Source organism: Mastigoproctus giganteus, chromosome 9 (assembly GCF_048544385.1).
Source record: "Mastigoproctus giganteus isolate SK-2022 chromosome 9, ASM4854438v1, whole genome shotgun sequence".
NCBI lineage: Eukaryota > Metazoa > Arthropoda > Arachnida > Uropygi > Thelyphonidae > Mastigoproctus > Mastigoproctus giganteus.
Window position 1 is genome coordinate 187,704,068 of NC_143583.1, and position 13,122 is coordinate 187,717,189.

The 13,122-nt window shown below is 36.1% G+C and overlaps 1 protein-coding gene across 2 annotated transcripts in view; it reads left to right on the forward strand.

Annotated features, from left to right (window-relative positions):
• The window catches only part of LOC150080955 (ubiquitin carboxyl-terminal hydrolase 10-A-like), a 251,119-nt gene that overhangs the window by 29,940 nt on the left and 208,057 nt on the right, over window positions 1–13,122 (forward strand). For both annotated transcript variants that reach the window (XM_090381270.1, XM_090381271.1), the window contains exon 2: window positions 8,972–9,105. In XM_090381270.1, coding sequence (XP_090237396.1) covers window positions 9,031–9,105 — 75 coding nt within the window. In that variant the 5' untranslated portion in view covers window positions 8,972–9,030. The remainder of the gene's footprint in view (window positions 1–8,971; window positions 9,106–13,122) is intronic.

Below are 13,122 nucleotides of genomic sequence, written 5' to 3' on the forward strand. Positions count from 1 at the left end.
CTAATATAAAAAAATGTCTAATAAAATAATTGTCTCATATTTCCTTTAATCCATTTTTTTCCTATGTACGAGTACATGATACCCATTATGAAAATTTGGTCCCCCTTTTAAATGGAATTTTCTGGAATCAATTATCCTTGGATAACGAAGACCCCCTTGTATAACATTTGGTGGTGAGAGCAGCAATCCTATTGGCAAAATAATTACAGACAAGAAAGAAAAGAACTGTTAAGGGGAACAGTGACAGTTGATGAAGGATGTTTTCACACCAGAGATTGGCATGCATACAGAAATGACAGACAGGAGAGGAAAGGAAGAAAGTTAAGAAGCACAAATCTAAGGCAGTGCACCCAGTTAACATTGGTTTCCAGTGCAGCATTGTGTCAGTTTGGTATGACATATGTATTGGGAAAACAGAAATGCAAATAGGAATATGGTATAGGCCAAATGATTGTGATGGGTATAATGAACAACAGTATGCATTCAGACTGGGCCAGCAAATCAGAATGTCTTATAATTGGGGGATTTTAATTTTGCTAATATTGACTAGAACTGATGGATTGGTCTGGTTGCTCAAACAGTAGCAGAACCTTTCTGAATTTATTGGATGACTGTTTTTCTACAGCATCATATTATGGTGGTAAAAACAGAAAGAATACTCTTAACCTGATTTTCAGAAGTGACTCTTCATGCATTTAAGAATATCTAGATAAAGGAAACACGGGGTGGCAGTGATCACAATGTATTGATATTGAATTTACTTAACTGCTGTTAAAAGGGTAAAGGGAATGTATTTTGCTTCCGTGAAAGTGACTTTACTGGTCTTGGGGTTTTTAAATTCTGTTCAGAGGCCAACACTGTTGCCAACTGTGAATTCTAAATGGGAAGTGTTCAGGGAAGTAATCATAGAGCTACTAAGCTTTTTATACCAACTAAGAGATACTGCTTTAGATTTAGACCTAAATGGATATCAGATAAATTGATAACATCATTTGCCACTACTCATATTAGTCCAATTGATAAATTGGACTAATATTAGTAGTGGCAAATGATGCAAGAAAGCAAGCTTATACAGCCTCAACCAAAAAAAAAAAAAAAAAACAACTTTCCATTTCACCTATTCGTCTGCTCCAATAGTTTGTCTAGTTTTTCCTTGAATTTATTCAAGCCATCCACTTTCATAACAACAGATCGAAGTTTGTTGCAGCAATCATCCACCTGTTGGCTAAAGGCAAACATCTGCACATTTATTCTGCAACCATAACTTCCTCAACTTGAATTTATGCCCCCTTGTACAAATTTGTATGTTGTCTGAGCAAGAGGAAGAATGTCATCAGCACTAGTATCAGAGAAGAAAAATGCATGGGATAATTATAAATGATCAGGAGACAGACATCTACAGTAAGAACAAACTAGTGTGCAATCAACTCACTAAGGGAGTAAGGTGCTAAGGCAGATTATGAAAATGCAAAAAAAAAGAAGCAAATTCTTTTCTTGCATTAGCAATGGAAAGAGATGGATCGCATTGGTCTGCTAGATATCAATGGCATAGCTATTGATAAACCTGTTTAGGTTACTAAAATCTTCAAATGTAGATGCAAATTAAATATTTTATGTCTACATTCAGAATTACCAATAGATTGTTTGGTGGAATAAGAAAGAAAGTGTAAAAAGGCGACACAGAATTTGGGAGTAAGCTCAGGAGCAGAAGTTTTGAGAACAAGTGGAGAAATATTCTCAGGACCTGGTGCCTTTTGGCACCAAGACTTCATTGTTCAGAATTCTTCTGACTGACATCCTTTTGACAGAAAACCACTGGAGACATTGAATGGATACTGGGAATGGTAGGAGGTGGTTTATCAAGATCATGAATACACAAGACTGTTAATGAATACATCGACTGTTAGCCGCCTCCGTAGCCAGGTGGGAAGGAGCAGCAGTGCGTAGCACACGCTTCTTGATTAGACCGGGGTTCGAGCCCGTCACCACCAAATACGGAGGATGCGGAAAGGTCAGGAAATGACCACCGCATATCCCGGAGCAATATGGCCTTGGTTGCTAATGCTCCTAAAAACCAAAAAACAAACAAACAAACAAACAAACATCGACTGTTCAAAATTCTTTTGACAGAAAACCACAGGAGACATTGAATGGACCATATTGGGAATGGTAAAAAGTGGTTTATTAAGATCACGAGTTAGAAGAAAAAGTAGGTTGCTAGGTAGGTCAGCTCGATCTTTAGCCGAGGTGGCATTGGAACTGTCCAGTTTTGACAGAGTTGGAAATAACTTCGTTAATATCTGGGAAATCGTAGGCTGGAAAATCCCTGGTAGAGCCCTCAGAAACTGTGCAGTGTTCTGTTCTAACCTGCAGAAGCTCTCGACCTTCAAGCGGCACTTTCCGAACAGCATAATCGGCGCGCTGAACTCCGCAAACATTGATTTGGATGTATGGTCCAGAGATTCTGCTTACGGAGAAGAAAAGCGCAAATCCATAGTGAAGGGCAGTCAGCATTCCTGCAATTGTCAGCAGAATAACTTCCAATGAAAGTGTCCAGACCAGACTGTCTTAATGTGTTGCAGCTTGCATATAATAACTGTAAAATCTGTATAATGCAATATAAGCTCTGTATAATAACTATACAATCCAATATAAACTCTGTATAATAACTATATAATGCAATATATGCTCTGTATAATAACTATACAATGCAATATAAGCTCTGTATAATAACTATGCAATGCATTGTAAGCTCTGTATAATAACTGTATAATGCAGTGTAAGCTGTATGTAATCTATTAGCACTTTCTGTGTATTTTATGAATTTGTGGAGCCACGTAGTTTTTTATGTACTGAATGTAATGTGTACAGTTAATTGTGAGATTCCTCTGGTTGCCTGTAGCGGGAATCGTGTCCTACATTTCTATAAATAAAGAATTTTATTATTATTAAATAGAGATGGAAAAAGTTGTAGCCAATAGCTTTGGCAAGAGACCAGAATGCTCAACTACCATTTGGACAAGAAGCAAGTTTTCTACTATTAGCCTGTTCAAAATCTAGTTTGGACTGATTAATAACTGGTTTACAGTTGCAAGTTTTGGTGTAGGCAGAAAATGAACCTAGAGATTTGGATACAAGCCAATTGCAATGCAACATTCTTATCTTGAACAGGGACAAGATTTTAAGGTGGAATGTGGAATAAAGGATTTCATCCTTACAAGAATAATTTCATTGATATGCTCTGAGCAAACATTGATATTAGAAGACATAAAACAGTAATCTAACCAAGGAAAAGAAAACAAAAGAAATCTTGCAGATCATCCCATTTTGCATTCATATAATGCCAAACAACATGATGTTGAGAATGGCCACAACAAAAAGGCTCCATCGGAGAAGAGATCATTGTCAAGTTAAGATCTATGGTGCCTAGAGGACAGTTGATGACAGTTTCCTCTAGAGGACAACTCACATCGACTGTATACTTGGAAGAGATGTTTGTGAGAAAAAAGATCAAGAGTTTGGTTGTGCGGTTAGGATTTTCTGGTATCCTGGTAGGTGAATGAACAACCTGTGTGAGGTCATTAGTCATTTCAAAAGCCTCAGCATCTTGACCAGCCGGGTCCATGTAATTAGAAAATGGAAGCCAGCTGGAGTTGTGAACATTAAAATCACCAAGGAAAATTATCACACTGTTAGGAAAATTTCAAAGAGTTCCAAGTGATTAGTGGGTTGGGAGAATGACAGTCAACAGATGAATTTGACAGAATGGGGTAGAATTTAAGCCAGAGGGGATTCCAAATTATTAAGTCTCAATGGGGATATGAGTGGACATATGCGCAAGTACCACCTTTGAACCAAAAGTAATTGTACTGTGAATACTTACAGTACAATCAATTTTGTTTAAAAAAAAAAAAGTAATTGTACTGTGAATAATTAGGACAACTGAAATAAGCAGTTGTTGAGTCAACTGATGATTGGGATTCTGTTAGAAAAAAGTATGTGGGGCTTGGCAGACTAAGTGGAAATGGACATCATTGAGATTGTAACTGAGACTATGTATGTTTGTGAAATGAATGAGGAAGTGTTTGGGAGGTTTCGATCTTTTTGCATATAAGTTTGTTCTATTAGTTTGACTATTCGTGATGTATTCGATGTTTAAGAAAAGATGGGGAGGACATGTATGAAGCAATGAAATTTTTGGATATGCATACACACTATATATATATATATACAGTCGAACTTCCCTATAACGAATTTGATAAATCCAGCAAAAAAAATTCGTTATAGAGAAATTTCGTTATATAGAGTACCTTTTTTATTAGAAATTGTTATCTAATTAGAAACTGAAAACGAATCTACATTTATTTTTAATGTATTTTATTTCAAAAACATACTTATTTAAATTACGTTTACACAATTTTCGCCGGTAAGTATCACAAATAAAAAAAAATCTGTAATTTTTGTTTGCACAGTACAATTAAAAAATCGTCTGATTATCAAAGAAAACCTCACATTTGTTCACAGCATTAAAAACATTACCAGGAACATTTTCACAAAACTGTAGACCCATACGAACCGTTAATCAAGTATTAATCATTTCTTTGCGAGTTGGCTTTTCTACGGGTTGTTCTGATGCGTCATCGTTAATTTCTTTGTGATCATGGTCGCGTCTAACACTGTTCAGCAGTATTTCATCTTCATTTGGATGTTCTGTGTGATCTACATAAACATAACTATCCAGTGTTATTTCATTTTCGATGTTTCCGGACGATTCTAATAATGTCCAAAAGTTTTTCAGTTGTGAAAGGGGCAGTTCAACTTGTTCGACTTCTGTATTCAATGCAAATCCCACTTTCTAAAAACAATTTTGAATAGTATATTCAGTGACATCGTTTGTCCAAACTTTTGCCATTTCAGAGATGCAATCTCTAAGGTTAATTGTAACCTTCAAGTTTCTATTTTCTGATAACGCATTGACAATCTTCATTATTATTCTCTTTCGATAATGAAATTTAAAATTTTTAATAATGCCTTCGTTCATTGGCTGGAGTTTTGACGTTACGTTTGGTGGTAAAAAGAACTTCGCACTTTTAAGTTTGGCAGAAATACTGGCAGGATGTGCCGGACAGTTGTCAGTTACCAACACGATTTTCCTTTTTTTCTTTAGCTTGTCTAGTTTTAATATCCATTCTTCAAAAATATCACTTGTCATCCATGCTTTTTTATTAAAAGTTGTAGTCAACTTCCAAAGATTTTGTGCCTCTAAAACATCTTGGGTTTTTTGATATTCCGATGACTAAAAGTCTTAATTTTTCACTTCCTGTCATATTTGCTCCAACTAGCACAGTGATTCTTTCTTTGCTTTGTTTTCTGCCAAAACATTTGTCATCCTTAAAAGCAAGTGTTCTATTCGGTAAACATTTAAAGAATAAACCCATTTCGTCAGCATTAAAAACATCCTTACAGTCATATTCTTCCAAAATCTTCTTTAAGGTATTGTTCCTCCAACTGTTGCAATCTTCTTCGCTTACATTAACACTTTCTTCACAAATAACCTTTTCCACAATTCTGTGGCATGTCTGAAATTTATCTAGCCACCCAGTGCTCGCATTAAATTCTGTATGTCCAAGGGACTGTGCAAATTTCAGAGCTTGTTGCTTAATTATTAGGCCCGATATTGGGATATTCTTTTCACGTATCATTTGCACCCATTTTAGAACAACTTTATCAACATCTTCGTATATACACAACTTAATTTGCTTCTTGTCTGCTCCTCCTTCAGTTGCATTTAAAATTGATTCTCGATTTTTTTAAAATCGTAGATAAACTGCTTGCAGATATGCCATATTTCTCTGCGACATCTATTTTCTTAAAACCCTGGTCAATATCATAACAATCTTTGCTTTATCATTAATACTTAAACACTTTCTCTTCGACATTGTTTTCGCAATAGTGAATTGTTAGTACTGTACCGCCTACTCAATGACGTTTGCTTGCCAATTCAACAGTATCATTCCCTTTGAAGAAATATACAACTTTGTGAATTTCTTTTATTCTGCTTTCATTCATATATACACGAAAGAAAATTTATGATTAATGTATGCTGTATGTTACGTTCAGGAAAAAAAAAAAAAAATACAAGAGCATATAGCCTATGTGATTGATGACAAACGAAATAAAAAAAAAAAAAAATCATGAAAACCATCTACTGGGAGTCCAGTTAGACGAGAACGGACATATCATATAATGATTGACATGAAGGTCACGTGGTACAATTGAGGTGAGAAGCGAATGTCACTCAGTAGGCGTTACTATAAACCGACTATGGTAGCATTCTATGTATTGCCGCCGCAGCATGCTAAAGGTTTACCGCAGCGAATTTCGTTTTCCCCTGAGCCAACATCAATTTACAAATCTACCCTATTTATTATAGAGTTTACGACCACTTTTAAGAAAACCCATTTGGTTTAATAACTATAACAAAAATGAAACAAAGACCCTCCTATGGGCGTCAGTGGCCACAAGTGTTCACTAAAAGGATGATTATTTAATTCCAGATGCTAATGCACAATTTCGGAAGGAAGGAGGCAGTATATTTGAGCGTCTGTTTAGCAGTAAATGCTTGAAAATCTTCAAAAATGCTTTTACTAATTTTTTTAAAAATTCGTTATAGAGAGACTAACACTTCGTTATACGGGGTTAATTTTACATGTAATTTCGTTTCAAGGTGCAATGTTTCTCGAAAAAATTCGTAATACAGAGAAATTCGTTAAATAGAAGTTCGTAATAGAGAAGTTCCACTTATATATCCAGCTCCTTGACACTGCTTCCTGATACGCACTACTTGGATTCCCTCCAGTCTCCATCTAGCAGAGTAGAGGCAGCAAGATTATACAATAGGTTTGGTTTGATGGACTATCTAATGGCCGACCTGCAAACACAGTTTTAGTGCTATACCCTCGAAATACAAGGAAGATTGGATTTTGCCATGAAGCCCATTGACCATGAAAGACATCAATCATACTGCATGATGGAAGAGATGTGGGGGGGGGGTTAGTCTCCATTAAGCAAAGTGGTGATATTTCACCGGTTGGGGCACCTCTGTAGCCAGGTGGGCAGGAGCAGCAGTGCGTAGCGCACACTTCTTGATTAGACCGAGGTTCGAGCCCCTGACCACCAAATATGGAGGATGCAGAAAGGTCAGGGAATGACCACCGCATATCCCCGGAGCAATATGGCCTTAGTTGCTAATCTCCTAAAAACCAAATAACAACAGCAGCAGCACCGGTTGATGACAGTTGTCTACCACCTAAAATTATACAGAGATTTACTAATTCTTTTTATTTATTATTATCATAGACTATAGAGTGACCCACCACAGGAGTCACTCATTGGTTTACAGTTGCCATCATATCTCTAGATCAGTGTTTCCCAAACTTTTTCAGTCACAGAACACCTTTCATCTCGCAGTATATTTACAGAACATTACAGAACACTAATTTAGCGGGAGCCAAAGAACTGTTTGTTAATATTTTATTACATACGATGCACTGTGCATCAGGAGCATCTTTATTTCCAACACATGTAAAGCTGAAATTCAAATAACTGTCATTATACTTTCATTTTGGTCTTTTATTAGTTGGTTCCTGTTTTTCACTTGGGATTTTCGGGGCACAAAAGGCTGCAATTGTTCATCCTCACTTTGAAGTGTGATAATATTGTATTCGTTTTCATCGACCGCAGTTTCAATACTAGAAGTACTTGCTTCTCGTTTTAAATTTCCTTTTTTCAACCACAAATCCATGGTCATTTATTTTAATAATATTTCAAGATACTGGATAATTATCAAAAAAAAATTTATACGAGGAAGTGAGTTTAGTTATGATATCAGTTTGCTTCCCCCTCTCTTTCAACCCGTGTACTCTAGGCTAAATGGCATATTAGATCGCTACATTGCTACTTTTTTGTAGATGTCATTACCTCTACGCATACTTCTCTATGCAAAGCCCACCAAAATAAAGCGTTCTGTGGGTTGTTTGATTATTAGTCTATGCCAGTATATTAATAACAAAAAAAAAAAAAAAAAAGTTAAAAATTATAATGATACCAAGTGGTGTATGCTACAAATATGCAAAATTTATTTATTTTATTTATTTTTTTTAATTATTAATTATGATTTTGCATGGAACACAGTTTGGGAAACGCTATTATTATTTATTATTTTGGCTATTCATCATTGATACATCTTTTTGTGAGTTTTGGATGATTTTCTGTATTTGGGCATTCATCATTCACATTAACTTGTGTATGTTTTATAATGATATGATTTTAAGTAAGAAAATTGTTTTATGAAAATCAGGTAAAATGCCACAAAAAAATAAATGACTACTGGTTGTTCTTTATTGTACAAGTAAGCAGTTTTCTCCTGATTGTTTGGATTTTACTATTTAATAAGGTTTTGGTGCACTCTTAATATTTAATAGAGTTGCTGTCTCTGTTCAACATTCTAGTCTTGTTTTCTAACAAGGAGCATAAAAGGAATGGCATTGATTGCCAGTGAGAAAAAAAATTGTGTTAAATGCACTAAAAGGTGAACCTTTAAAAAAAAGTCATTTGTAATTTATTTAGGTGTGAAAGAGAATGTATGTAGTTTGTAGGTATGTACTTCATTTCTGTTGCTAATATTTTTAATGGATACATTTTTGTTCTGTTTAATAAATGCCCAATTACAATGCAGCACTGCATTTTTCTTCAAGCCAAAAATGTAACTGAATTAATCACTTACTCCTTGTCCCTGTAAATGTAATTTTTCAATAACTATATACCAACAGTGCTTCATATTTTTTTCAATATGATAAATGTTGGCTACCTCATTGACATCCTGGATACTGTGGGGAAGTAGATCCTCATAACATTGTTTAAGAAATGATGTTATTGAGTTCTTTTATGTGACTTTGTACTTCATTTATAGGTCTTCAAGTGTAAACTTTGGATGGTTCAGGAACCTAGTCCCCATTCTGCCATTATATAATGGATCCAAATGTGGAGTCATTTGTGGCCCCCACAACTGGGGAGGGCAACCTATATACAATATTTAAAATAAAGGTAAATATTTCATGCTGAAAAAATTTTTAGATTTAAAAAAATTGTCAAGTTAAATCCAATAGCTATAATCATAAAATCTAAAAAAAAAAAAAAGTATTGTGGGTTACTGCATTATAACTAGGTTAAAATGCAGTAATTGAAATTTGGGCAATGGTTTTGTATCAGGTACAGTGCAGAGCCTCCTGCTGCTGGAAGATGCCGTGGCTGCTGATTGGCAGACGCCATCATTGTTGTCATGTCAAAATATCACAAAGACATTCAAAATTGATTCTTATAACCAAACATATCATAATGATAAAAGTGTATTGCATTTTAATGATTTGAATTTAAAGTGGCTGATTCCACTAACCAGTGATCATGTTAACCGGCAGCTATTTATTTCACTTTATGATGGGATGGCTTACAATTGTCTCCAATCAGACCGTGTGGTCCTTCCTCTCAGCCAATAGCAGCATTTATAAACGTGGCAGCGTGTTTTGTTACTGCATTTGATTTTCAATTGTAAGAGATCATTCAGCTTCCACTGAAGACCAAGATTGAGTACTAGGTGCTATGAACAGATCTTATGTTCAATTTGGAGACAGTTATCTGTGATTCTGACCCTCAGCCTTAGGGTGTTTATCTCCCCGGGAAGGGGAGATACACACCCTAAGACTGAGGCAGTCTGAAGGATGTACCTGTAAGTAAACTTCAGCCCACTTGTGAACTCCGATAACACTATCCAACATGATTTTTACCTCAAGCAAATCAATGGTTGTTTCTGATCAAGTTTTATGTATAGAATTTAAAATCAATCATAAAAATTTCCTGTTACGTCTCAGTTTTAAGATATAGATAGATAACTGGATTCTGTACAAAGATATCATTACTGTTTGAAGTACAATTTTTAAACTTATTAATTTTTGGTTGGTTTTGTTTATTGGGCTAAAAGTTAAGCAAGTACATCATTACTGCTCTTGCAATATAGTATATTTTGATTTTGATGCACTTTTTCAGACAAGTCAGTATTTTTATTAATTTTATTATGCCATTCAACTGTTCAATGTATAGTGTATAATAAACTACACTAGAAGAATTCACCTTCTGTTCAAATTTACCAATTGTTTTTACTGTTTTTAGGTTAATGCATTGTTAAAATGGAGAAGACAAAGCACAGAACTTGTCACTTTGTCCAGATTTCTGCTATGTTTGTGGACACTTAATCCCAAAAACTCAGAGGAAGAAAATATACAATGTCACAAAAGTTGCATATTCATTGCACTTCGGCTGCAAGATCGGTGACCAAGAAAAAAATTTGGCTCCACATGTCAGTTGTATTACTTGTACAGTGAACTTAAGGCTGTAGTTATATGGCAATCCGAGAGCATTACCTTTTTCCGTCTCTGTGGTGTGGAGTGAGACCAAGTATCATTTCGACGACTGCTATTTCGGCATGACAAAAATAAAAGGCATTTCCAAAAAGAGCAAGCATTGCATCAAATATCCAAATATCTCATCAGCAATTAGACCAGTGTCACACGGTAAAGAACTGCCAGTACCTGTGCCACCAAAATCTTGGGGTATTGTAAGTAGTGATGTAGGTACAGAAGAAATAGTTTTACCAGATGTCGTGGAACCATGTACTTCACATGATTTGGATTACGAGCTAGTAAAAGAAAAGGCCTCAACACTACATTAAACAAGAAGAATTAAGCGACTTGATCAGAGACTTCGGCTTACCCAAAGAGAAGGCTGAATTATTCAGATCCAGACTTCAACAGTGGAACTTACTCGCCAAAGGTACAAACATTACAATATACCGTAAGCAAAATGAAAAGTTTTCAAGGTATTTTGCAGTGGAAAACAACATGTATGTCTGTCTGCAAAGATGTCGTTGCTCTTATGCACGAACTGAACATTGATCACAATACCTCTGAATGGCGTTTGTTCATGATGCATCAAAGCTAAGTTTGAAAGCAGTATTGCTTCATAATGGAAATACTTTACCATCAGTTCCTTTTGTTCCTGCTGTTGGCCTGAAAGAAACTTACTATAGTACGTCCCAGATTCTTGCTGCTATACGTTACAGTGACTATGGTTGGAATATTTGTGGTGATCTCAAAGTGATTGGGCTGCTTGTTGTGTTGCAAGGTGGGTTCACTAAATACTGTTGTTTCCTGTGTTTGTGGGATAGTTGTGCAACAGCCAAACACTGTCATACAACACTGGGACAAGAGAGATGAATATATTCCTGGCAAAAGCAATGTAAAGTATGTTCCATTGGTTGATCCACAAAAGGTTTTTCTTCCCCCCTTTACACACCAAGCTTGGACTGATCAAGAATGTCACTAAGGCACTGGATAAAGAAAGCAGAGGATTCATGTATTTACTGAAAATGTTTCCAAATTTATCTCATGCAAAGCTGAAGGAAGGAATTTTCATAGGTACTCAAATAAGACAGCTCCTAAAAGTTGAAGAATTTCAAAGAAACCTGAATGAAGTTGAACTGGCTGCAGAGATCTTTCAAGCATGTGGTACACATTCCTCGGAAAGAGAAAAGAACTGTGAGCAAATGAACTGAAATGTTACTAGAATATGGGGTGCCAGATGTCATTGAAAATGCATTTCCTTCATTCCCATCTGGATTTCTTTCCTGAAAACATAGATGTTAGTGATGAACAATGAGAGTACTTCCACCAGGACGTACAGTCAGTCCTCGTATAGCACTATAGTTGCGTTCCTAGAAAACCTCGTGCAATGCAAAATCGTGCAATATAAACAACAGGTCCTATGGGAAAAATGGGGTTAGGTGCCGACCACCCACGATTGAACACACATTTGTAACCAAAACATTACTAAACACAATAAATAATCGTAATAAAATACTTACGCATTTTATTACGACTATTACGTAACAAAATATTGCTAATGCTTTTACTTCTATCGTAAGCAAACTTGTTTTTTGTTTGACTTTCTATCCAAACAGATGGCAGGCATTCCATCTCTTCCAATTCTTTGTGTCTTAATCTAATGGATTTTAATTACACTTTGAGTTGTTCCTGCTATCAAAGTTGTTTTTATTTTCTCTGCATTCTTTGTAATTCTCGGCGTTGCCTCATTTAGGTCTGTAGCACGTGCAATATCACATGGTCTTTCATTTCGCTCAAAGCGTTTCACAATTTCATATTTTTTCTCTATCGACAGAGTCGGACTGGCCATAAGCCTTACCGGGGAAAATCCCCGGTGGGCCGGAGGCCGGTGTGATTTTGGCCATAAACCATAGTATGAGGCCACTATAAATTTTCCCAGGTAAGAATTTTTGACCTAGTCCTCCTCTGTTTATCGATATTGCTTTTCTTTTTCTCTCTGAACCTGCAGTATCTTACCAGGACGCTTCCTTTTCACACCTTTTAAGTATTTTACTCATTTTTAGGGAACAAAGCACAATAACAAAACGAGGAGGCACGCTTGATACACATAAACAAAGCTGCGCGTGTGTAGCAACTGAATAAACAACACCGTAAAGGCTGAGATACACTATTAACACCTCACATTTTACTAAAGCACATTTCTATGAGAGCCGACCGGGCTAGCCAGGTGGGTAAAGCACCTGCCTGGCAACCCAAAGGTCGCGGGTTCGAATCCCGCCTCGGGCTTGGATCAAAGTACTGCAAAAACCTTGGGGGGTGCATTATGGCCACAGAAGCCAATGCGCCAACAACTACCAAAAAAAAAAAAAAAAATTTCTATGAGTTACTACCATAAAACAATAAAAACAATTTCCAGTTGCTTTTCTGCTAGTGGAATCCGTTATAAACTGGTAGTAAACTCGATCTAATTGCATTTGCGATTATACCGATAGCTGTAATTGTGTTGGTTTTTACGTTATTATGGTGAAATGTGTTTCCCCTTCACTGATATAAAAAACATAAATACATTTTCAGAATCTTCTCTTCATTCCTATCGTGTTGCGTTCGGTTGGGGTGATTCTGCGTTCAACTGCCATTTCTTGTAAACACAAAGGCGAATCGTGCATAA